The sequence below is a fragment of the Pelobates fuscus genome, chromosome 8 (genome assembly GCF_036172605.1).
Source record: "Pelobates fuscus isolate aPelFus1 chromosome 8, aPelFus1.pri, whole genome shotgun sequence".
In the NCBI taxonomy this organism is placed as follows: domain Eukaryota; kingdom Metazoa; phylum Chordata; class Amphibia; order Anura; family Pelobatidae; genus Pelobates; species Pelobates fuscus.
The window spans coordinates 4,873,976-4,901,619 of NC_086324.1; the positions used below are offsets into that span (position 1 = coordinate 4,873,976).

A 27,644-nucleotide genomic window follows, 5' to 3' on the forward strand; every position below is an offset into this window, starting at 1 on the left:
GAACCATGCTGTACTGTGATTAGCAGTCTCAGCTTAAATGCACGTTCTTTGTCTAGCCTGGGTGGGGGGAAGTGACCATGGTAGCCTCCTTTTTAATTCCTGTTTTGTTTTCCAGACGGACTCCAGATTAAAAGCACTAAATGCAACATTTCGTGTTAAAAACCCAGATAAGTGAGTAGAGCTTTGCTAATTCCCCAATCTGTCCCTCATAATGCTCTGTGCGAGGTTCGCTCTAATCTGTGCTATTGTGCTGGCTGAGATTTATCAAAATGATCTGAAAAGTGTACTTTAGTCTTAGTCTCTATTCTGTTATTATTTAAGATGGAAAGTATTAATAAAGTAGAACGGTCACTGTCTGTGGACTTTGCATAATTTGCAAAGACCCTCAATAGTGGCATTGCTGCTTGTAGTGGCAAAGTTGAATTTAACTTACCATCCTCTTCCCGCCGATCCTCTCCTGCTACTGGAGGGTGCCACCATCCTCTTCCTGCCGATCCTCTGACTTGACTGCTGTACTCTCAAGTAAAGAATTGAGGCCAATGGAGGATCCCGCAAGAATACAGGAACCTCCATAGAAAGAGCTCATTTCTCTGCATCCATCACTGCTGATGGCTGAGGGATTGACACTTCTTGACAGCGGTAGCTTTGCCCAGTGTCAAGGGGAGGATTAATACTGAGAAAGTAGTCCCTACTGTCTCAGTATAGCGCTTGACTGGGTTTGAATTTCAACACTGTCAATATGAACATTTCCTAAAGGGTTTTATTTTTAAGAAATACTCGGTTTTGAATCTTCTCTCGGGGGTCTCGATACAGAAGAATGCTAGTAGTAACTTCTAACAGTCATTCTAAATATGGGAATAATCCCGGTTCCCACAGTGACGGCTGCAAACTGCGAAGGGAGACATACCACAAGACGAAATGGTGGTGTGGTGAAGCAGAACCTAAGATGGTTGCAAGACCAGATGGGCAGCTGCCCAGCCTGAAGCTGGGAGACATCCTAACCAGATTTGACAGCCTCTGCACGGATATCTGGGCACGGTTGTCCCACAGAGGAAGAATCTGAGTCAACCGGAGAAGAGGCGTGGGCCGCGGTTACTGGACGCTATTATTGTCTCAAGTAACAAAACTCCTCCAAGGTGACCATCTGGACTGCGAGCCAGTCGGGCGCTCTATTACACCATCCACATTTGTGGAGCATTAGCCAGAAAGGACGACAGTGCTACTGAATTTCTCGCACCGGACACATACAAAGACCCCATGTGAAGAAATTACCCTTGTATTTGGTATTTCTTCATGTTCCCCTTCTATTTCTTCATGTTTCCATTTGGTAGATGAAACTGCCAAACAAAGACCACCCCCTGGCTCATTTAACTTCAAAACCGGCATCATTTAAACCCTCTCTGTGTGCGGCCAGCGTTCGTACTGCCGAACGCCACGTGGCTGAGAAAACCGCGGCCATCTTTTTTCATATGAACAAAGGCAGCGGGACTTGGTTGTCGAGTGTCTGGAACTAAAATCGGACACTCGACTTCCCGAACACCGATGGAACTATATGTACCGATTAGCTAGAAGAGCGCTATTCGGTACGGTTGTGCATACAAATGAGGGGAACAATCGCTGCTAGGAGCCAGGGGAATCTATTCGGTACTTTTGTTCGTTTTCTCCTTTTTCTAAAGTGACCGGCAAAACCACCCAAACTTGTGGAACTGTTTTGGGCAACCCACCCACGGTGAACCGGTCACAAAGGACTTCCATGGTTTTTTGAGAACCCCTGAACCGATCTGGGTTAAATTTGAATATGTTGGTCACCCAGATCGGGGCTATCAGGGGACATATTATTTGTGGGGATACTCCATGTATAAAGGGGTGTACCAGATATTGGGGAAAACAGTGATTTTTCTGCCTGGAGATAATCAAGTTATTACTTTATCAGACTTGATTATCTCCAGGGCTAGGGGAGGGAATTGTATGTTTGTGCTAGGTGTGCTTTATGTTTTTAATGTACGGGATTGGTTACATGTTGTCCCTCCCTGTGGGATGTCCCCTTGCATAGGGACTTGCATAAAAGTCTGTGTGTGTTAATTGAAGCCAGTTCATCTTGTACCCTGCTTCTTGACTTCGGCTGTTATTTGGAATTCGTATACTTTGCTAATTCGTATGGATTTCGTCTATTGCAACTACTGAACGGAGAGCTATATATACTAGGCTCTGGCGGTTCGGGAGGAAACTACTGAAGGAGGTTTGAATACACTTGGTTTCCTTACACCCCACCCGGGGAAGGTCTCAAGCACAATACGTGCTTGGTTCCGTGGAACTCTGGTGTTGGCTCCTTGGTTGTCTGGGGCTGGTATACTGCTCTTCCGAGGCCTTCCTGCAGTATCTCTTCGGGTGATCATTGTGATTCAAGCGTCCAGCATCGAATGATTGTTGTGGCACTGCAACCCATGTTTATTTCTCACACCCTGTACATTTGAATGTTCATACGTCTAGTTTTCTGTTCACCTATTTCCTGCACACCTATATGCGACCTTGCAGCTCACCCGTGGTTTTATACCATCTTGATTTATCTAAGCTGTACCTCATGTTAAAGGGACACTATAGTCACCTGAACAACTTTAGCTTAATGAAGCAGTTTTGGTGTATAGAACATGCCCCTGCAGCCTCACTGCTCAATCCTCTGCCATTTAGGAGTTAAATCCCTTTGTTTATGAACCCTAGTCACACCTCCCTGCATGTGACTTGCACAGCCTTCCATAAACACTTCCTGTAAAGAGAGCCCTATTTAGGCTTTCTTTATTGCAAGTTCTGTTTAATTAAGATTTTCTTATCCCTTGCTATGTTAATAGCTTGCAAGAGCCTCCTGTATGTGATTAAAGTTCAATTTAAAGATTGAGATACAATTATTTAAGATAAATTACATCTGTTTGAAAGTGAAACCAGTTTTTTTTTTTTTCATGCAGGCTCTGTCAATCATAGCCAGGGGAGGTGTGGCTAGGGCTGCAAAAACAGAAACAAAGTGATTTAACTCCTAAATGACAGTGAATTGAGCAGTGAAATTGCAGGGGAATGATCTATACACTAAAACTGCTTTATTTAGCTAAAGTGACTATAGGTGACTATAGTGTTCCTTTAATGTTCTTATTTTACATTCCATAGAAGTCATAGTCAATAAATTAAAAATGTGATACATTACTTGTCTACATATCCGATTTTGTGTCTGGTATTTTGCTCTGTTTATCTCACAATGTATAATGTAACATCTTTTTTTTTTTTTTTTTTTTTTTTTTAGTCTTGCCTTTTTTGTCAATCTATATAAATCTCTGCTTTGTGCTGTGTTCAGGTTTTTCCAATTTTGTTTGCTATAATCAGTGAGCACTGTGCTGTACAGTTAAGTGAGCATGCTGTCCTAATAACAGGCTGTTTATCGTCCCCTCTCCAGGAGGTTTACAGAGTTGAAGCATTACAGTGATGAAGTACAGTCTGTTATTTCTCACCTCCTTCGGGTTCGTGCGGTGAGTAAAATGTGTTACCATCATTGATTTGGTTATAGCTGGCTGTGTATGGGCAGTGTGCTCGGAACAAGTCACCGCATACATCACATTCTTTCAAGGCCACCTAAAATCACCATTTTAAGTAAAATATACAGGAATTTGGTCAGCACCTGTTTCCCCCCCATTGTTGGTCCTGGGAGCAGCATGTGCCAGCTGCAGCATGGGCACTAGACCGTGCATTTCCTTATTCAACCCATAGGGCTCTCCTCAAATGCACAGGGTTCCCAGGCCTTATTGTGAGACTCCTGTGGGCTGGTAGGGGTGATTAACCAACAGGGCTCCAAGCTCTGCCTAGAACACGCATTAAATAAACAGTGTATCAAAATAAGTAATTGTAGCAACCCTGCAGTTTCTATCTGTACATGTAATGCACGTCCCAGCTTGTCTATATTGTGTACCTCGAGGTGAGAATCACCAAGGGAAATGGAAAAATTGCATTTCTTTGCTTTTCAAGGTACCCACATGTAGGGCACAACAGTCTGGCTACTCTGGCACTGGACACTTTACATTTATCAAACCAAATGGCTTTGAATTTGTGTTAAAATATTTAAAGGGACACTATAGGCACCCAGACCACTTCAACTCTTTGAAGTTGTCTAAGTGCATAGTCCCAGGTCCCTTAACTGCAGTGGTAATTATTGCAGCTTTTAACAAACTGTTATAATTTCTTGACAGGACTAACTCCAACTCCTAGTGGCTGTCTACTAGACAGCCACTAGAGGGACTTCCTGGTCGTTGGGCAAATTTTGGTTGCCCAATGACACCCAAAACCCCATAGGAAAGCATTGTGTAATGGTTTCCTATGTGGGAAGTCTTAATGTGAGGGACATCAGAATTGGAATCAGGTAAGTGACAGGGTTTTTATAGGGAAGGGCGCACTATAGGTAGCTTGTTTTCCTGGCACTAGAGTTTCTCTTCAACATAGCTCAGCAGGGCAACAGGTGTTCTATGCCATCCCTATTTTGGTGGCTCTAAACGTGGCAGGGCGGCATAGAATGCCCTGGGCGGTCTTGTCTGCCACGTGGCCGGCGGCATATGGCCGCTGCAATTCGCGGTCGGGGGGGCATGCCTGGCCCCCCAGACAGCCCCCCTGTGCCCGGGGACCGCGGTCTGCAGCTTCCGATCAGTGACAGGCTGTCACTGCGATCGATATTTACCATGTGTCATCAGCTGCATGCGCTGCGCGCGCATTCAGCCAGTCCATAGAAAAGCATTCTCAATGCTTTCCTATGGACGCTGGCGTCTTCTCACTGTGAAAATCACAGTGAGCAGCACGGAAGCACCTCTAGCGGCTGTCAGTGAGACAGCCACTAGAGGCTGGATTAACCCGTAGATAAACATTGCAGTTTCTCTGAAACTGCTATGTTTACAGCAGAAAGTGTTAATCCTAGATGGACCTGGCACCCAGATCAATTCATTAAGCTATAGTGGCACTTTAAGGTCAGATTGTAGCTGAATTGGCAAATTTTAATGCTCTGCTAATCTCACCTAAATTGATAAAATTCCATTTGTAACGTATCACCGTTTAGTGGATAAACCAGTGTTGTCTGTCACTCTAAGTCTGGTAAGCTTTGTGTTTGTGTTACAGAGGGTGGCTGACCGGCTATACGGCGTGTACAAAGTACATGGTAACTACGGCAGAGTGTTCAGGTTAGTTCTATCGCTCGCCTTCTTTTAACTGTTAAACCATCTCTATAAACACAGCGTATAAAGACCACGCAGATGCATTTTATCTAAATAAAGTACACGGTCTGAAATCTGGCCAAACACAAACTAATCCTAAAGTTTGCCTGCCCCTAGCAATAATCGCTTAACCCCTTAAGGACACATGGCATGTATGACAGGTCATGATCCCCTTTTATTCCAGAAGTTTGGTCCTTAGGGGGTGTGGCAAACCTAGCCACTTACAGAATGTACTTGTATATATCTTGCTATTACTGCATTGCTATTCCTATCTGTGGCCAAACCAGCCACTTAAAGTGTAACCCCCCCCATGAATGTAATATGATGTAAAGTGTATTCCTGTGTACTGCTTGGTATCTCCTAAGGCAGGAGATGGCTATCTGTAACCCAACCCCCTCCTGCCTGGGACTAAGGGAAGTGTATTGTGTGGAATGCAGCCCCCCCTGCGGAGGTCTGTGCTTAAAGTAAGCTGTAATCAATAAAGAGTGTGACTGGTGAGATGCCAGTGTTTTAACATCCAAGCTATGTGTCGTCTAGTTTTTGGGAGAAAAGGATTGTAACTACGCTACCTGCATTTTACCTGCTTCATCCTGTCTACCAGCGGAGATACCGTGGATAATACTACTACTCCGCTACAGGGGGTTAAACTAGACAGCAAGTAGAAATACCCAGCTTCATTACTAGTTATTACTAGTCTACCCATCTTTAATTACTAGCTATAACTAGTCTCTGTCATTCATTGCTTGCTATAACTAGTCTACCCATCTTTAACCCCTTAAGGACACATGACATGTGGGACATGTCATGATTCCCTTTTATTCCAGAAGTTTGGTCCTTAAGGGGTTAAAGGGACACTATAGTCACGAGAACAACTACTGCTTATTGAATTTGTTCTGGTGAGTAGAATCATTCCCTTCAGGCTTTTTGCTGTAAACACTGTCTTTTCAGAGAAAATGCAGTGTTTACATTACAGCCTAGTGATCACTTCACTGGCCACTCCTCAGATGGCTGTTAGAGATCCTTCCTGGGTCATGGCTGCCTAAAATACATCCCTCTGCATGCAGACACTGAACTTTCCTCATAGAGATTCATTGATTCAATTCATCTCTCTATGAGGAGATGCTGATTAGCCAGGGCTGTGTTTGAATCATGCTGGCTCTGCCCCTGATCTGCCTCCTTGTCAGTCTCAGCCAATCCTATGGGGAAGCATTGTGATTTGATCAGGCTACCACTTCTGCTGATGTCAGCAGGCAGTGGGCAGGTCTAAAGGAAACAGAGCCAGAGCTAGCAGCTTCAGACGTGAATACAAGTAAGATTTTGCTATTTTTAGGGAGGCATGAAGGGACCCGGGGGGCTAGATTGTGGTTTTAACCCTATAGGGTCAGGAATACATGTTTGTGTTCCTGGCCCTATAGTGCTCCTTTAATTACTAGCTATAAATAGTCTGCCTATCATTCATTGCTTGCTATAGCTAGTCTGCCTATCCTTAAATACTAGATACAGCTAGTCTGCCCATCCTTAAATACTAGATACAGCTAGTCTGCCCATCCTTAAATACTAGATACAGCTAGTCTGCCCATCCTTAAATACTAGATACAGCTAGTCTGCCCATCCTTAAATACTAGATACAGCTAGTCTGCCCATCCTTAAATACTAGATACAGCTAGTCTGCCTATCCTTAAATACTAGATACAGCTAGTCTGCCCATCCTTAAATACTAGATACAGCGGGGGGCGGGGCCTGACCGTGGAACAGAGAAGACGCTCAACGCATTAGCTCCTGCGATCCACGGCCAAAAAGCCGACTTTTTAAGCGAAACAAAACACCCAATCGGGCCAGAACGGCCACCCAGCGTGCAGTGACACCGGGGGGTACATGTAGATACCAACCATGCGGCATATCGAACCCCGTTCACCCGACACGAAGGTGAGGCCTACCTGGATGGCGGGCACTGGAGAGACGGCCGATCTCCTTATGCCACGACCGACAAAGCTTCCAGCCATGAGCCCCAGTCCCCCCCCCTCTGGGCCGGTGGGGGTCATCCCGGTCTACCCCCGTAAGATACCCTTGCAAAGCGATGGGAAAGCGACTACTACAAAGAGACCGGCAATTCCAGCCAAACAGCCTCCTAAAATGGCGGATACAGCCCACACGACTTGCGCACAACTTGCCTGGCTGGAAACTGAGCAGCGACTCAATCAAATCTTCACCTCCTTCTGGCAGCGGTTGGAAGCCAGAATGCAGCCACGGGTGTACATACCACCACGAGGTACCCAGCGGAGGGCAACGGGTGCTACTCCTACCCTTAAGCCTACGACACCTAAGCATCAGCGGGGAGTCCCCTCGGGATCACAACCGAGCTACAAGAGGACTAACCGCAGACCGGGGCCCAGGACCCGGAAGACACCGCGGAGCAAACCTGCACGACACACTCACCAGCGACCTATGTCCTGGAGGGATAGAACCAGCCCGATCCAGCAGACGAATCTGAAGGGTTTGAGACCCAGAAAGGCGCCAACATCCAGACAGCGAACAAGGCACTGCCCCGACCTGAGGCAGGTGACACCAGCACTACATACAGCCAAACGGCCATTAAACCCATCGACCACTACATTGCCGCAAATCGTGAGGGCTGTGAGTCCATGCACACCGAGGGGATACATACAGCCCAGGCACGGCATCGGCTGACCCCACAGAGCCTAAGACCCAATATAAGGCAGGACGCTTATGTTGATTACAATAATTATTTTACCACGACCCAGCTCACAATACATGGACTCTCGTTCCACACGCAGGTGGCAATGAACAATACTTGTTTAAAATTAAAATCTGAGCATACACCAGGCTACACAGCTAACATATTGTTTGCTGCAGCTTATCTTTCACCTTTTTTTTTTTTTGTTTATTTTATTTTATTTTTTTTTTAAATTCATTTGTACAATTTTCCCATTTATGTCCATGATTTGTCTGCCCATGCTGTCATCTATTAATGCTTAGACCATAACCTAACACGTAAAATGTGCATGTAAGATGTAAATACTCCTGCCTTGTTTAAATTGCCACTCCTGTCATCGGGTCTATGACCAAGTCTAGCAACTTCCCCTCACTAGTTACTCCAGACTTATACTGTCTAGCCTGTTTAGCCTGCATGATGTATAAATTAACAACGTGCCCCTACTTAAACGAACTACCTTATCTTGACTATCTCTACAAACAAAATCATTGTTAGGCTTCTTCGTTATTATTAATTTACTAATATGTCTCACGAATGCCGAGAAAATGTTTTACTTGTGGTGTATTTCAATCTATTTCTTATTTCTTTTGCTATAATTTACTTTCAGTCTAGACAGTACATCCTATGGTAAATATGCAATAGACGCGCAATCTAGACATATACTTCCAGCTCACAAGATAATCCTCCACTGTTTAAAAAAAAAAAAAAATGTGCACTGTACATAAAGCCACACTGTTGTTCACTATTGTTTATTGATAAGATTGCACCAGCTATTGTGGCTGTGCAAATCTGTTTGTGAATCCATGCATGACATAAATAAAGAATTACAAAAAAATACTAGATACAGCTAGTCTGCCCATCCTTAAATACTAGATACAGCTAGTCTGCCCATTATTAAATACTAGAGACAGCTAGTCTGCCCATCCTTAAATACTAGATACAGCTAGTCTGCCCATCCTTAAATACTAGATACAGCTAGTCTGCCCATCCTTAAATACTAGATACAGCTAGTCTGCCCATCCTTAAATACTAGATACAGCTAGTCTGCCTATCCTTAAATACTAGATACAGCTAGTCTGCCCATCCTTAAATACTAGATACAGCTAGCCTGCCCATCCTTAAATACTAGATACAGCTAGCCTGCCCAATCTTAAATACTAGATACAGCTAGTCTGCCCATCCTTAAATACTAGATACAGCTAGTCTGCCCATCCTTAAATACTAGATACAGCTAGCCTGCCCATCCTTAAATACTAGATACAGCTAGCCTGCCCATCCTTAAATACTAGATACAGCTAGTCTGCCCATCCTTAAATACTAGATACAGCTAGTCTGCCCATCCTTAAATACTAGATACAGCTAGTCTGCCCATCCTTAAATACTAGATACAGCTAGTCTGCCCATCCTTAAATACTAGATACAGCTAGTCTGCCCATCCTTAAATACTAGATACAGCTAGTCTGCCCATCCTTAAATACTAGATACAGCTAGTCTGCCCATCCTTAAATACTAGATACAGCTAGTCTGCCCATCCTTAAATACTAGATACAGCTAGTCTGCCCATCCTTAAATACTAGATACAGCTAGTCTGCCCATCCTTAAATACTAGATACAGCTAGTCTGCCCATCCTTAAATACTAGATACAGCTAGTCTGCCCATCCTTAAATACTAGATACAGCTAGTCTGCCCATCTTTAAATACTAGATACAGCTAGTCTGCCCATCCTTAAATACTAGATACAGCTAGTCTGCCCATCCTTAAATACTAGATACAGCTAGCCTGCCCATCCTTAAATACTAGATACAGCTAGCCTGCCCATCCTTAAATACTAGATACAGCTAGTCTGCCTATCCTTAAATACTAGATACAGCTAGTCTGCCCATCCTTAAATACTAGATACAGCTAGTCTGCCCATCCTTAAATACTAGATACAGCTAGTCTGCCCATCCTTAAATACTAGATACAGCTAGTCTGCCCATCCTTAAATACTAGATACAGCTAGTCTGCCCATCCTTAAATACTAGATACAGCTAGTCTGCCCATCCTTAAATACTAGATACAGCTAGTCTGCCCATCCTTAAATACTAGATACAGCTAGTCTGCCCATCCTTAAATACTAGATACAGCTAGTCTGCCCATCCTTAAATACTAGATACAGCTAGTCTGCCCATCCTTAAATACTAGATACAGCTAGCCTGCCCATCCTTAAATACTAGATACAGCTAGCCTGCCCATCCTTAAATACTAGATACAGCTAGTCTAACTCATTCATTACTAACTGTAACTAGTCTGTAATTTATTGCTTGCTATAGCTAGTCTGTCCGTCCTTAATTACATCGATCAATCAGATTGGGTTTTAACTGGCTTATAATGTCTTTAATCAAGGGGTTATTGAATACTTTCTCCAAGATATTGGTCCGTCTTTTTCCTACTGGAGCACTTGTTGGTATCTCCTTTATTCCATCGTTCCTCTGAACACCAGCTATTTAGTGCCGGTGGTGCTAAGAATAAAAATCCCAAATTTCTTGTATATGATACAGGCAAGTAATGCTGAGGTCTCTTTTCTTGTTTATAGTGAGTGGAGTGCAATTGAGAAGGAGATGGGAGACGGCCTTCAGAGTGCAGGACATCACATGGATGTGTGAGTAGTGGTCGATAGCGAGAGCTGTCTGTTAAATATGAGTTGGGTTGTACTCTTGTGAGTAAATAATAAGTGATCTAGTCAATGGGAATTGCAGAAACCCTCAGTGTGGGATGTAATGTTTGCATTGATTGATTGAGGTGACTGTCCACCAGGTATGCTGCGTCAATTGATGACATTCTGGAAGAGGAGGAACACTACGCCGATCAGCTTAAGGAGTATTTGTTCTACGCTGAAGCCTTGCGGTACGATCTTATATTCCCACTTGGTTGGTATTTTACTTTAATGAGATTAATTTGCTTCATGTAAGAGCCGTGTCTGAGATGTTACCAGTTGCTGTCATGCGGTTATCAGGAGGAGCTGGTGTCACAGGATTTTGATTTCTACAGGAATTCTTGTACATTCAGAGCTTGCTATAATTACACATTTATTGCGTTCAGTGGATACAAACTGTGTACATGGTTTGTATGAAATGCACATTAATCGGGTTGTTTCCAGAAAACTCTTAAACCAGGATTTCTCCGTATTCTTACTGTAGCCCAAAAGATTGGAAGCACCTTCTATAGTAGCTTTGTCCACATCCTGCTTCCTGCCAGTTCATGGACAGTGTGCAATAATTATATTTTCTCTGTTTCTTCTCACCTTGTTGTGTGATCACTTGCTGTGATTTAGAAATTGGGCAAATACACTGTTGCATTGTAAATGGGAATTTTTATCTCCAATTTCCCTCCCACTGGGACTAGCCCATTAAGCTGTGTATATTTTAATGACCGGATTGGCTAAATGTTTGCAGTGTTTGAGCACACTTTAAAAAAGCATTGTGCGCGCGCTTAAAGTGTTTAATGGTTCTGGTTTCAGGGCTGTGTGCAGGAAACACGAACTCATGCAATATGATCTGGAGATGTCTGCCTTGGATCTGGCGTCCAAGAAACAACAGAGCGAGGAGCTGGCAACAGGGGTACGTCTGTCTTGTTATATATATTCCTGAGACCAGCAACATCTAAACCATATAATCTGCTCTGTACTGATTTTATGGACTCTGTAATACCATCCCAGAATCTTAAAGATCTCACTCGGTCTACAATCTAGCCATTCCTGCAATAACTGCTGTCCTTTATCTATTTATTTGGATTTTGTTTGTCTTAAGAAATCTGTTTTGTAAACCTACAACACTGAAAGTTGTAAGAAAAGTAAAGATACACAATTTTTTTGTCTAGAAAGGTTGTGGTGTTAGTTTTTTTTTTTTAGTTTAAATTGTATTTTTATTAGTTTTATCACAAAGTATATAAAATTAATTTACATTAAAAAAAAATACTTTACAATAATTTTACTTTGACCCATAATACAAAAGTACAAAGACAACAAACAACAAAGACAACGAACAGTTTATCAATTGACAATGTATGAGTACTTATAATAACCCACTGGGTTATAAGCTATTCCCTTTATAAGTCTTCATCGATTATTCACTTCCAAGTTCATACCCCTTTTTCCTATACTTATCACAGTCAGCTGCCCCTAACCCTGGTCGACATTAAACCCCAAAATATGGGGGAGCCCTATAAAGTATGCCTATCTTCAATGCTAAGGATTGGGACACTCTAAATACAGGAGAAAGAGGAGGAGTAAAGAGTCGTACAAAAAATAACTCTAAAAGGAGAACCCCCAAAAAACCCATACTTCAACATCCACACACATACCACATACATTATACCGAGATTCCTTGGGGAGGTGGGCCGACAAGGGGGAGTAACTAAAAAGAGTTTTGTCCAAGGGCCAAACAATAGTCATCCCAAAGAGCCCATCTATACTTTGGGACTATATGAGCACCTAAATGACCGTCATCTCTTTCCATTGTCCTATTTCTTTGCATTACCCTTTCCACTTCTGACCACTTTGGCAACCTTCCTCCTTTCCAATTTACAGCAATCACCCATTTCACTATCGATAAAATATGAAACAAAAAGGTTTTAATTATTTTGAGCGGTAACTAGGGAAGAGGCGAAACAGGGCCAATTCTGGGGTTAATTTAATCTTCTCACCTACAATTCGAGATATTACACATTTGACCTCTTTCCAATACATTTGCATATGGGGGCACGAACACCACATATGTATTGCTGAACCAACTTCATTACAACCTCTCCAACAGAATTTATATATATCTTCTTTTTTTATTTTCCAAAGCTTAAGTGGTGTTATGAACCATCTGTTTAAGATTTTAAAGTAAGTCTCCCTATATGAGACATGTTTGATTAGTTTATCCATTTCCATGGGCCATGATTGATTGAGTTCTTCTTCCCAAGTTCTTAGATTTAAAAAGTTCTCAAGAGACTGAAGCATTTTGATAGCAAGTGCTGCTTATTAGTTGAACGTATTATTTTTTCACAGGGTGTCAAATGTCATAAACTGGACGTCCTAGTCTTCACCTTGATATATTCCATCCACAAGCTAGTTGGAATTTTAAGGTTAGATTGTAAATAATCAAATGAGAAGAATTCATTATTTACATATAGATCACTTAAATATCTGTATCCCGATCTCAATAATATCTCAAGCAGATCGGAATGGATCTTTTCCTGCAGCCATGAGATAGGAATGATCGGGCTAGGAAATGGTTCAACTTCAACCAGCTTTTAAAACATTGCCATATAATCGATGATTTACTATACACGATACCAGTGGATAAATCATCTCGGTAAAGGATTGAGTTCAAGTGGGTTAATTTAAGAAAAGAAGCTTCAATCAAACCCCAATAGTTGTTTATTCCCTCTTCCTCCCATCTCAGCATATGTTAGTGTTGTTAGTATTAATAGATGGAAAGGGGTAATTGCAGCAAATCAGGATCTGTAGATTGTAAGAAGTATGAATACAGCATCGCTTTCTCTATTTACAGTTGTTTTAACCCCATAAGGACCGCAAATGTACCTCATACGTCCGCGGCTAATTTGAGTGCACGTTGAGGCATCGTGGAATACCCCCTCTCACTTCCGGGCACCTGACTTCTTCCGGGTTGCCGCACGTGGCGCCTGGCAGAGCAGAGCACCGGAAGCCATCAGGCAGGCTTCCGATGCTCTGTCTATACCAAGTGCCTCGAGGGGTCGAGGCACTCCGTTAGAGTAAAAAATAATTAAAAGTTTTTTTTGTTTTTTTTTTAAATTAACCCCTCCCTCTCCCTCCCCTTCACCATGTACTTACTGATCGCCGCCGTTCCCCCACCGGCGATCTGTCTTCTTCTGAGGGGGACTGTCTGGGTGGTCACATGGCCGCAATAGGTGTCCACAGTGCTGCCAGCAGGGGGACTGCTGGAACTGACAGGCAGTCCCCCTGCTGGTGGAAAAAGTTTAGAAAAATAAAGTTAATAAAAAAAAAAAAAAAAAAAATAAATTGTGTGTGTGTGTGTGTGTATATATATATATATATATATATATATATATATATATATGCCATACCAAGTGTATTTTTTATTAATATATACATAAAAAGAGTAAAATAGAGTAAAATTACACGTGTTTGTGTGTATATATTTAGATTATAAAAAAATAACAAACTGTAAAAATATATGTAATTTTATTCTAACTGTATTTTGATATTAAATATATAGATTTATATCAAAATACACTTAGAATGAAATTATATATGTATATCCCCTTAACGACCGTGGACGTACTAGGTACGTCCGACAAAAAAACGGTCGTTAAGGACCGCAGACTTACCTAGTACGTCCGTGGCAAATAGGAGCCGTGTACTTACCTGGACCGATGATCCGCGGCGATCAGTCGGGGGTACTGCTGGAGACCCCAGCAGTCTCCCTGCAGCAGCTCTGACCACCAGGCCCTCCAGGGACATGTGATCACCGTGATCACATCACCGCAATAGGATTATAGGAGCTACCAGCAGGGGGACTGTCTGAGCTGTCAGGCGGTCCCCCAAGCTGCTAAAAAGTAAAAAAATAAATATATATGTATAATATATTATAAAATAATTAAAGCATTTTATGATATATAATACATATGCATATATATGATTTCATTATAAGTGTACTTTGAGATGTATACACATATCTCAAAATACACTTATTATGAAATTATATATGTATAATATATTATAGAATGCCTTAATTATAATATATTATATATATATATAGGAAATACAAAGAACACTAAGTTTGGCCAGCGTTTGTGACTAAATGACTACTACAAAAGACTGTACATACCCTATTTTGAATACCGTGGGTTGTCTACTTTTACAAATGGTATGCCATGATGGGGTTAATTTTCATTCCTGGGCTGCTATACGGTCTCAAAGGCCCAGCAAACCAATCTGGCAAATTTCAATATGCAAACATGGAAAAGGGGAAAGCATTATATTTGACCCCTGTAAGTTTGCAAAAACCCATAAAACCTGTACATTGGGGACACTGTTGTACTCTGGAGATGTTGCTGAACACATATTGGGGTGTTCTTTGTCAGTAACACATACCAGGAACTGAGAATCCGTGCATAATGTACAATGTGAGAGAAAAATAACACAAAAAAACGACTACCCAAAAGTTTGACAAAGACTGGTTGTAACGTTCACTAGGTAACCCTAACACGCAGACAGGACAGCGTAGAGAGAATTGCAATACCGATCCTTAGAATGGTCAGGCTATGCAAAAAGGATAGTCAAAACATGAGCCAAGGTCAAGGGAAACAGAGAGACGGAATAATGAGAGACAAAGCCAAATATCAGAAACCATGAAATCCAAATAACAAGTGCAATGGTAAACCAAAGACCACAATAGGGCACTGAGGCAAGGGGGGGCTAGCTTATATACATAGGGGGTGTCTGATTGGCTAATCTCCAATTAGTGTTGACCACAACACGTGGGAGGAGTTTCTTCCCTCCTTTGTGGTCTGAGGTCCTCACTGCCAGGTCACAGGACCGGGTGCAACACACATAACGAAGCTGCTCTGGAGCGTGCAGTGTCAGACACACTGCCAGTCTGGAGACAGGGACCAGATGATGCCGCTTGCTGTGATGAGGTAAGCAAGGTAGCCGCGAGCAGCGCGGGGGCGGGGGACCTGACACTGGTAGTAGAATTAGTGCATGGAAAGTGTTAAAATACCACTATTTGAAATACCCTAGGATGTCTACTTTTCAAAAATATATGGTGTGATGGGGTAAATTTCATTGGCCGGCTTAAAAAAGTCCCAAAATAGGATGTGGGTGCATGATGGCCAGCTGTGAAAATTCCAAGTTGAAAAACTGGAATGCGCACCCTCCAAGTAAGGTGTTTAAGCCCCTAGAGAACCCGACACACCTATACATGGGGGGTATCCCTGTACTCCGGAGATGTTGCTGAACACATATTATGGGGTGTTCTCTGGCAGTAATCCTTAAAGTTCTCCGTACATGTATTCTTAAATTGCTATGTGTGTCAAAGAAATCACCAATCATTTATTGTTTTAATTTGGCATAGATTGGTGGTAAAATGGTTGCATGAAAAGAGTCAAAATACCCCAAGTTTAATACCTTAGGTTGTCTTCTTTAAAAAAAAATATATACATGTGAAGGGTTATTCAGGGATTCCTGACAGATATCAGTGTTACAATGTAACTTGCGGCAATTTTGAGAAAAAATGGTTTGGAAATAGCAAAGTGCTACTTGTACTTATTGCCCTATAACTTTCCAAAAAAAAAGCTAAGAACAGGTTAACATTGGGCATTTCTAAACTCAGGACAAAATTTAGAAACTATTTAGCATGGGTGTTTTTTTGCGGTTGTAGATGCGTAACAGATTTTGGGGTCAGAGTTAGAAAAAGTGTGTGTGTTTTTTTACATTTTATCCATCATATTTTATTAACATTTTTTTATAGTAAATTGTATGACATGATGAATAATAGTATTTTTAGAAAGGCCATTTAATGGCGAGACAAACGGTATATAATATGTATGGGTACAGTAAATGAGTAAGAGGAAAATTACAGCTAAACACAGCAGAAATATAAAGAGCCCTCGTCCCAATGGTAAGAAAATTGAAAAGTGGTCTGGTCACTAAGGGGTTAATATTTGTCAGTATTTTGTCCAGGAGTGTGTGAGCATGATAGGCTTAGGAGTTCTTTCATTGCTCATTTCTGTAACATTGCTTTGTGATGTCCAGAACATTTGATGTGAAGATGAAAGAGCTCAATGGATTCTCATGTGTAAATATGTTAACTGTTCATTACCAGGGCAGCTCACTCTTGGATATAATTCTAAACATTTTTTTATTGAGGCGATATTAATACAGAGCAAGTTCAGATCACACATTGTCACTGGTATACACAATGTCCCCAGACTTTTATACAAAAAACAAGTCCCTTACCAAATCTCTAAGCAAATAGCAACAACTCGGTCTTCTTTAACTGAAGAGTTAATCACAACTATGGGGTGTCCCTTGTTTGTACAGACTTGGTCATTCTTACAGAACTTGTTTGTTCTCCCACAAAAAGTGTAGTGTGCAATGACAACCCCTGCATTCCCTATGAGCGTCCTGTTTCCTTGATTTCCCCACAGACAATAAGAACCTTTTCACTGAAGGGAATGACCAGCAAGTTGTTTGGTCAAGAAACACCAGAGCAGAGAGAGGCCAAGCTCAAATTGCTTGAAGAACAGATAGTGGAGGGAGAGGAGCAACTCAAACTGCGCAACGTTGAGAGCAGGTAACGCCATGATTCTATAAATGGCTGTAATGGCAAATGCTCTGTGTGCACATGGTTTATTATCCATCATTCTCTGAACATATTGCTGCGTGTCCTGCAGTAGAATAGTGGATGACTTCTTCCCACTAGCACAGACTGCCATATTGGGGGCACAAATTAGGTGTACAGATCTCCTAGAACATAGGGCAGCACTATATGTTGGCAGCCTACAAATAACCACCAGAATTGTACGGTTCTCAAAAAAAATGCCTCATATGTACAAACACCCAAACGGGCAGCAGTTGTGACATGTATAAGGCCCACAGAGGGCCTATCTCCAGCTTCCTAGTTAAACTTTGCATTGTGCTATTTTCAGAGACTTTGTGAAGAACTCATGGCTGGAGATCGAGAGATTTAAGGAGCAAAAGAATCGGGACCTAAAGGAGGCTTTGATTAGTTATGCAGTTATGCAGATCAGTATGTGCAAGAAGGTGCGTATGTGAAAGCAGGTTTGTTGTATGTTCAATTCCAGCTGTTCATATCCTGTCCGATAGGAAGACATGGTGAATGAACTATGCAGATTAACTGATTTCATGTTGTTATATGGTGCTTTTATGTATGTGCAGGGGATCCAAGTTTGGACAAATGCCAAGGAGTGCTTCAGTAAGATGTGATCACAGAGATGACACTCCGTGAATATTGCCACACCGTGGGTCTGATCATTGTGAGCAGCCAGAGAGCAATGATCTGCAGCAGACAGACTGGATCCACCAGAGACAATGAAGCACAGCTCCAATATTGTGTAGGCATTTCCAATGAAAATCATTCACAGCAATCCCTCTCCTTTAAAGAGCATGGGAGTAAGTCCCTTTACTCCTAATGATAGGATTAATGCATTCGTCTAATTACCAGCGAGAGATGGTGATTATTCTTTTGCTTTGGGGATCATTTCTTACGTTTGGATCAGAATTCACATTTTATCTGTGTTAAGTCCAACTTGATATCACCACTTCCTATTTACTAATAAGCTAATGCTCCTTTGTTATTCTTATCTTTTGAAGTGCACCGAGTTCCAGAAACATTAATCTAAATCTGACAGATAAATGTAGCTTCTCATTGCTTGCCAACACCCCCTTCTCAGCCTGTGTCACCCCTTCAGGTTCACTTCTCTAGCAGAGGGAAAAGAACGCTCCCACACTGACCATTGTTTGACTTGTGACTTTCACGTTTCACCTCTAATCTGTAAAATAACAAAACTTGAGATGTCTATTAATGTTTCTTGGTAAAGCTGTATTGAATGAGAAATGCAAGATCCGGTTAATACAGAGATAGATTTTGTATGTTTACTGTATACTCCATGTCTAGCAAACACCAGTGGTTTGGGCAGTTATGCTGGGATTCTGCTAATTACAGCGATTGGTGTGTTTGTATAAATCACTGTGTGCGTGAGATGGATTAGATAAGCTCTCCTCCACCTGCGTGAAAGTATAGCGTTTGGGTTGCTGTATGTTTGGTCTCGCTGATGCTGTAATCAATCTATTTGTCGCAGCTCCATATACCCAGGAATTGACATATTGTGCCTTATCCTGTACCGCAGGCACTTTATGACGCGTTTATGCACGTTATTTCAAGATTAATCTTTTTTTTTTTTTTTCTTCATTATACTAGTGTCATTCATTTTGTTCATTATTTGCATTCTAAATTCTCATCTAAGGTGAGAAGAGGGCAGTTTTCTTTTTCTTGTAATCCTTGTGCCAAACAAACAGAATAAAACACTTTATACAATCTTTGTCGTGTTGATGGCCTCTTGCTCGTGTTTTCTTATTCGATATGTGTGAATGTGGTTAAATTGTGATTTATTTCATAGCATACACAGTTGTTGGGTAAGCTAAGGTTCTATATGTATAATAATAATTCTTTGTTTTAAGCCCGGCCGGATCAGGTGGGTCTAATCCTCAGGCAGATCTTTAAGTGAGACATCCTCTGAACCCTGCCTTCTATCAGGATTACTAACTGATCCAGCACGCAGAAATAGTATCACATTTATCACATTAGTCCCTGGCCTTATCTTATAGTTAGGATAGCCTTATGCCTATCCCACACAGGCTTAAACTCCTTTACTGTGTTAACCTCTACCACTTCAGCTGGAAGGCTATTCCATGCATCCACTACCCTCTCAGTAAAGTAATACTTCCTGATATTATTTTTAAACCTTTGTCCCTCTAATTTAAGACTGTCCTCTTGTTGTGGTAGTTTTTCTTCGTTTAAATATAGTCTTCTCCTTTACTGTGTTGATTCCCTTTATGTATTTAAATGTTTCTATCATATCCCCCCTGTCTCGTCTTTCCACCAAGCTATACATGTTAAGATCCTTTAACCTTTCCTGGTAAGTTTTATCCTGCAATCCATGAACCAGTTTAGTAGCCCTTCTTTGAACTCTCTATAAGGTATCAATATCCTTCTGAAGATATGGTCTCCAGTACTGTGTACAGTACTCCAAGTGAGGTCTCACCAGTGTTCTGTACAATGGCATGAGCACTTCCCTCTTTCTACTGCTAATACCTCTCCCTATACAACCCAGCATTCTGCTAGCATTACCTGCTGCTCTATTACATTGTCTGCCTACCTTTAAGTCATCAGAAATAATCACCCCTAAATCCCTTTCCTCAGATGTTGAGGTTAGGACTCCATCAAATATTCTGTACTCTGCACTTGGGTTTTTACATCCAAGATGCATTATCTTGCACTTATCCACATTAAATGTCAGTTGCCACAACTCTGACCATTTTTCTAGTTTACCTAAATCATTTTCCATTTGGCTTATCCCTCCTTGAACATCGACCCTGTTACATATCTTAGTATCATCCGCAAAAAGACACACCTTACCATCAAGACCTTCTGCAATATCACTAATAAAAATATTAAAGAGAATGGGTCCAAGTACAGATCCCTGAGGTACCCCACTGGTGACAAGCCCAAGCTTCGAATATACTCCATTGACTACAACCCTCTGTTGCCTGTCACTCAGCCACTGCCTTACCCATTCAACAATATTGGAATCCAAACTCAAAGATTGTAGTTTATTGATAAGCCTTCTATGTGCAACAGTGTCAAAAGCCTTACTGAAATCTAGGTAAGCAATGTCTACTGCACCACCCTGATCTACAATCAGTGACACACACACACAGATAAAGAGACATACAGAAACACAGACTGACACATACGCAGATATACAGACTGTAGCGGAGGGGCAGGGGTTACTCCAATGGCTCTCCGCTGGGAACAAAGATTCAGCATACAAAATCACAGGAACACAGCATAATCCACCTCCCCAAGGACTAGACGACACATAGTCTGGAAGTCAACTGTCAGCTTTATTCACAAGTTTGCTTTTATGCATTTTTCCCATGCAAGGGAGGTAACTTACAGTATCCAATCATATCGTGGTCACCTCCTCTCCCTCTCCTCCCCTTAGATTAACAGTTAAACATATTAGTGGGGACAGAGTTTTTCCCACTTTCTGGATGTCCCCCAAATACAGGGGGTACGGGGACAAATAAGGGGTCCCCTGGTAGGTCTGATCTGGGTGAGCAACATACTCAAAATTCACCCAGATCGGACCAGGGGTTCGGGAGTTATAGCCAGTTAAAGTTTTGACCGACCGCAAGGATTTAGTAGCCGAAAACAGCTCCATGAATTCTGGCCCTGCGGTCGGTCTATTTCAATGAATAAAATGTACCGAACAGCTTAGCCATCCGGCTCTAACTCTGCGTTCGGATGAATCCCCTAGTCTGGGGGATTCATCCTACCGAATGGCGGGCCGGTCGGCAGTTTGAATCGAACGTTTCCGTTGTTCTGAAGGTCTGAGCGGTGTCTGGGTAGTCTAGCGTCCGATTGTAGTTCCAGACGCTCGACGACCAAACACCGCTGTTCGTGAGTTAAGATGGCCGCCGCCACGTGTTCGTTATACGAACGGCGGCCACACACGAACCCAATTACCAGTGTTTGCAACATTGTTGCCTTCCCCTAATGGGAGGCACACGACCACAGCAGGGTTGTCTCTCTTTCGGTATTTCAATCGGTTCCCGAACCGGCTAAGAGTTCTGGTTCGGGAACCGATTACATTATTACATACAGTTCAAATACAGACAATAATCAATGCAAAAGTCTCTTGTGGCTGCTTCTGCCACACAGACTCTTAGATACACGCATACAGATACCAGGACAGGCCCAAAACCTGCCCGCATTCATAGTTACATAGTTACATAGTTAGATAGCTGAAAAGAGACTTGCGTCCATCAAGTTCAGCCTTCCTCACACCTGTTTTTTGCTGTTGATCCAAAAGAAAACAAAAACAAAAAAAAAAACCCAGTTTGAAGCACAATTTTGCAACAAGCTAGGACAAAAAATTCCTTCTTGACCCCAGAATGGCAGTCAGATTTATCCTTGAATCAAGCAATTGTAATATAATTAAAACCAAAATGATAAAATATCTCCTGATGGGGGCGTGACTGTGCAGGAGCACAGACGTGTCTCTGAGGAGCTCTGACTGATTACAGGCGTATTGGCCCAAAAAGAGACCAAAACGCTCTGCAGACACCCTGATGAATACTTACCCCCACCAGCAGACATCATGGGGCAAGAACCGGAGATTTCACAACCCAGGATTCTGCCTCGGTCCGACTGGGGGAATGTGAGTGCGGCAGGAGACTTATGGTGGGAGGGACCATATTTTTACATCTAATTCGTTTTTTAAAAATCCATAGATTTTTATTTCATTACCTGTTGCAATGATTCTTATAATTAAAAAAAAAAAAAAAGATTTTTAAATCTGGTGACAGTTGTCCTTTAAATTTTCCTGTTACCTAAAGCAGACTTGGCACTAATAAAGTTACATTCTGTCTCTGTCGTCGTCGTCCCCCCAAATAAAAATAAAAAATATCTCAAATACATTCCAGTAACATATTTAAATCCATGCATACTAAATTAAGCGTCACAACAGATATGCTTCTGCCGTGCTATTAAAATATTAGCAAAATACAATATATCAATCACTAACAACAAACCAAAAAGGAGTAAGTTAATTTGCCATGTGTGATCTATGCCATTAGTTTGGGGATGTAGTGTGTGTGTGTGTGTGTGTGTGTGTGTGTGTGTGTGTATGTGCTAAGAATATAGTGTCTCTGTGTGTGTATGCTGGGGATGTAGTGTGTATGTGTGCTAGGATTATAGTGCGTCTGTGAGTATGCTGGGGATGCTTGTGTGTATTCTGGGGATGCAGCGTGTCTGTGTGCTAGGGCTGTAACGTTTGTTTGTGTATGTGTGTGTGTATGTATGCTGGGGAGGTTGCGTGTCTGTGTGTATGCTGGGGATGTCGCGTGTCTGTGTGTGTGTATGCTGGGGATGTGGAGTGTGTGTGCTGAGGATGTAGTGTGTCTGTGTGTTTGCTGGGCATGTAGCATTTGTGTGTGTATGCTGGTGATCTAGTGTGTGTGCATGCATGCTGGGGATCTAGTGTGTGTGCATGCATGTTGGGGATGTAGTGTGTGTGCTGGGATTGGAATTCTTATGTCTAGCATACTGTGCATTGAAAATAAATATTTTTTGAGAGGTCTCATAGTCCTCTCTCCAGCGGATGAGCTAATCGGGCTTTCCCGGCACTTTGATGGGGTGGCAAAATTCCGCCCCTGTCAAAGTGCCGCCTGGAGCCATTGGGATCTATGGACAGGCCAGCCCTGACAGCTACACAGACATACAAATACTGGCAAACATGCAGTTACATAGATACACATACATACAGATGCGTGCACACACAGACATAGAGATATGCACATTGACACACAGATACATGCTGGTATACAGATACAGATATGAACACACACGCAAACAGATACAGATATACAAATATGCACACTGACACACACACATGCATACATACAGATACACACCTTGGCACACACGCAGATACAAAGGTCTACAGATGCACTGACGCACACAAATACAAACACTACATACATAGCGACACCCAAAACACATACCTTTAGGGTGGCTCCTGCTGGCTGGGGCTGTTGAGAGTTGAGGGCTATCTCCTCTCCCGGTCAGCCCTGCCCCCTTTGCGGCCCCTTCCCATGTGACTTTGTGTATTACAGACGCTCTAACAGTATTGCAGCAATGCCTCCATGTCGCATGGAGCGATTACTTCCGGGTTGCCCCACATGGCGCTCGCCAGTGTAGCAGAGCATTTGAAGCCATCGGCAGGCTTCTGATGCTTGCCTGTGTGCTAAGTGCCTTGAGGGCACAAGGCACTCAGTGAAAAATAAATAATTTAAAAAATATATATAAAAAAAAAAAAAATCAAAATATAAAATCAATGGGCACTGACTATGCTGATGGGCATCGTAAAGAAGACCTCCATCCGCTCCTACTGGAGCAGTAGCCCCATCTGCTCTACCCCCATTTACTCCCCATGTATGTCGAAGAAGAGGTATGAAATTATAATATAATATCCGCCTCCTGATTACCCACTTTGCTGCCAGGTTTGCAGATGCTTATACTCCTGGAAGGAATATATGCGTGGATGAATCCCTGATGAAGTATAAGGGAAGGCTGGGATTCAGGCAGTACATTTGTTCCAAGTGCTCCATGTATGGTGTAAGGGTATACTCAGGCCTTCCGGGTGTATGAGGGAAAGGATAGCCACCTTGACCTTTCAGGTTGCTCATAACATATGGGAATCCGTGGCAAGATTGCCTGGGACCTAATATTTCTCCTGATGAACAAAGGGGTACCACTTGTTAGACATGTGCGTTTTGTTCCGAATGTCAATTTGGATGGCAATTCGGATAATTCAGAATTGCCGAAGTTCTGAAGCACAGTATTGCCGAAGTACTAATATACCTACTGTGGTGAAACCAACCTCGCCACTGGGCATTGGAGAAGCCTGTTTGCCCGCTTCCTGCCTGCTGACTATGGCCCCTGGGAGATTTGGCCCTTTAAATACAGTATGTGGGCATATTTTATTTTATTATGCTGCTGGCCCTTTAAGAAACATCTGGGGACATACTGTGACTTTTGGGAACAATGCCCCTTTAAGACTGTGTCCCCTGTCCCCCTAATATACTTTGTTTGTGCCCTTTCACCACTTGGTTCAGTAAATGGGGCTTACTGAACCAAGTACCACACAGGCGGACCACCCAGAACTGGAAGTGTGCAGGCAATTTACCTCCAAGGCTGGGAGCCTGCTGTAGGTAAATTGCCGACCACTGGGTGGCCGCCGTTCGCACAAACGAACACGTGGCGGCACCATCTTTTTTTCTTTCAAATGCGGTCAGCGGTGTGTGGAGCCAAATTCACGGAACTGAAATCGGCTACACAGTTCCACGAACACTGCTAACCCTTACCTTCTCCTACACTGAATTTTCAGCCACAGACAATAAGTCCCATTCGGCGAATGTAACGGATCACCTGGCACCCAGACTGGGAACCTCCGTTGAAGGAGGCTCCAAGCACTCCAACAGACACCATAACCACTGTAGATTCCTTCAGCGAGCAAAACAGGAACAAGCTCTTAAAAGAACTTAGTAGTGATTATAGCAAGAGAGTATGACTAGCATAGCAATCCCTTGTAGCAGATTCCCCCAATAAGAGACGGCACTCCAAATTGAGGGTGAAGTAGAACTGAAGCTTTTAATCAAACACTCTGCTTTTATGCACATTTTACACGCATAGTGTCACGATTCGGGGAACCCAACACGCTGACACACACACACACACACACAGAAAAGGTGCAGTACCGGACCTTAGAGTGGCCGGGCTAAGCACACAGAGAATAGTCAGGAGACAAGCCGAGTAAAGGGAACCAGAAGACAGAATAACGAGAAACAAGCCGAGGTCAAAGGGTAGGAGAGAGTCACAAAGTCAGATAACCAAGCCAGAGAGTACGTAACCAGAAACACAAGATTCAGTAGCAATACTAGCAAGCAAAGACCACAACAGGGCAGGGAGGAACAGGAAAGGTGAGTATTTAAACCATAAGGATAATTTCCAATCAGAATTAACAATCACACGTGGGAGATATCTAAACCTCCCACTGTGATTGAGGCACTGTGCCTTTAACGCCAGGTCAGGTGACTGACCCCGGCGTGTCATATATTGCCCGGTCTCCCAGCGTGCAGCGTCATGCATGCTGCCGTGGGGGATGTGGAGGAAGACGCGGGCGGCATCCGAGGCTGGAGGGATGCCGCTCGCCGAGCCCACGTGGAGGAGGGGACCGCGGACGGCTGGAGGGTGAGTACTGCGAGCGGAGTGCAGCCTCCCCTCGCAGCCGCCCGCGGGATCCCGACATTACCCCCCCGTTGAAGACCGCCCGGAGGGCGGGAAGCAGTAGGCTTCAAAGGAAAGCAGGCGTGAAAGGAGTGGACCAAAGAGGGAGCGTTCAGATCAGAGCTCGAAACCTTAGACCGCTCCTCAGGGCCGTACCCCTTCCAATCCACCAGATATTGCAGCCGACCCCTAGAAACACGAGAGTCGAGAAGGGCAGCCACCTCGTACACATCACTAGAGACAGCGCAAGGGGAAACGGGTCGCCCGAGGGGACAAGAGAACTGGTTACACAGCAAGGGCTTCAAAAGCGAGACGTGAAACGTGTTCGGAATACGCATTGAAGGAGGCAGGTCAAGGGAGTAGGAAGCGGGGTTAACCCTGAGGTACCCCATGCAAGCGGAACACTTCTTTGGCAAACACCTGAGCTAGCTGAACCGCAGAAGGCAGTTTCTTAAGCGGAATAAAGTGCTTAATTTTAGAGAACCTATCCGTCACAGTCAATATCACTGTCTGACCATCAGAAAGAGGAAGGTCTACAATGAAATCCATGGATAAGTGGGTCCACGGTTTCTTGAGTATGGATAGAGGCATCAGTAGACCCTGGGGTCTCACATTAGGGGACTTACACTGTGTACAGACCCGACAAGCCTGTACAAAATCCACTACGTCTCGCTTAAGTGAAGGCCACCAGAACTGTTGAAGGAGGCCCTTATAGGTTTTGGTAACCCCCGGATGACCAGCAGTTTTGGCGGTGTGAAATAAAGTTAACAACTTTTTTCTGTCATTTGCTTTAACGTATAGTTTACCAACCAGCGTCTCAGGGGGTGCTTGGGTTTGGTATGTCTTAATACTATCAAGGAAAGGAGACGAGACAACCAAACGGGTAGCAGCTATTATCTGAGACACAGGTACAATAGGTACAGGAGTCGGATTAACAAATTCTAATGGTTCATGCTGTCGAGAGATAGCGTCAGCTTTGGCATTACGGCAACCAGGTCTATAGGTAATAACGTATTGAAAGCGTGAAAGAAATAGAGACCATCTAGCCTGCCGGGCAGATAACCTTCTAGCATCAGCTATATAGGAGAGGTTCTTATGATCTGTTATAACCATAATTTTGTGTCTAGAGCCCTCTAATAAGTACCTCCATTCCTTAAAAGCTAACACAATGGCTAATAGTTCCCTGTTCCCAACATCGTAATTCTTTTCTGGATCAGACAACCTCTTAGAAAAGTAACAACAGGGATGGGAGGGGTTTGTCATACGACAACCTCTGTGACAGTACTGCTCCCACACCCGACTCAGAAGCGTCTACTTCCATAACAAAGGGAAGAGAAGGATTAGGGTGGTGTAGCACTGGAGCAGAGGCAAATGCCTTCTTGAGAGTTTCGAAGGCCTTAAGGGCTTCAGGAGTCCAAACCCTAGGGTGTAGACCTTTTTTTGTCAGCTTCGTTATAGGAGAGATAAGTGGTGAAAAGTTCTTTATAAATTTCCTATAATAGTTGGCAAATCCTATAAAACGCTGGATAGCCTTCAGTCCTTGGGGAAGTGTCCAGGACAGTATGGCTTCCAATTTAGCAGGATCCATACTGAAACCCTGTGTCATGCCTTAATTATAATATCCTCTTACTTCCTGGTTCCACGGAGCTTAGCCACACCTCTTTATGACACGGTCTCCCTATTTAATCTGACCGCACCAGCTGATCGACGCTGGATTATTGAACTACGTTCCGTACTCACGAACCGGCTGCAACTTCGTTGTGAAAGCCCTCTGTTACCGGACCGGACTAGAAGACTTCAAGTTCCCTTCACCTCTCCTCATCCACGACTAAAGCTGAACTCTCTCCATTCAGGATAAACCGCCTCTGAGGAGATCTCGGGAACCAGTGTTCTATGTGCCGGAAGCTAAGTAAAACCTCTGTGATAAGCGTTGCATCTCAAAGCTGTTATTTCCTGTCTCCAAAGTCCTTCGTTAAAACAAACCCGTTACAGCTAACTTCAACTCATACTTTATCTCAGTTAGCTGCATCTGTCTTACTTCAGTTAAA

The 27,644-nt window shown here is 43.0% G+C and overlaps 1 protein-coding gene across 1 annotated transcript in view; it reads left to right on the plus strand.

The window, feature by feature from the left end:
• Positions 1-18,016, plus strand: part of SNX4 (sorting nexin 4) — a 35,253-nt gene extending 17,237 nt beyond the window's left edge. The window contains exons 6-14 of the mRNA XM_063429164.1: positions 116-171; positions 3,440-3,512; positions 5,140-5,201; positions 10,545-10,610; positions 10,766-10,855; positions 11,469-11,568; positions 17,150-17,295; positions 17,651-17,765; positions 17,901-18,016. Coding sequence (XP_063285234.1) covers positions 116-171; positions 3,440-3,512; positions 5,140-5,201; positions 10,545-10,610; positions 10,766-10,855; positions 11,469-11,568; positions 17,150-17,295; positions 17,651-17,765; positions 17,901-17,948 — 756 coding nt within the window. The 3' untranslated portion in view covers positions 17,949-18,016. The remainder of the gene's footprint in view (positions 1-115; positions 172-3,439; positions 3,513-5,139; positions 5,202-10,544; positions 10,611-10,765; positions 10,856-11,468; positions 11,569-17,149; positions 17,296-17,650; positions 17,766-17,900) is intronic.
• The last annotated feature ends 9,628 nt before the right edge of the window (positions 18,017-27,644 follow it).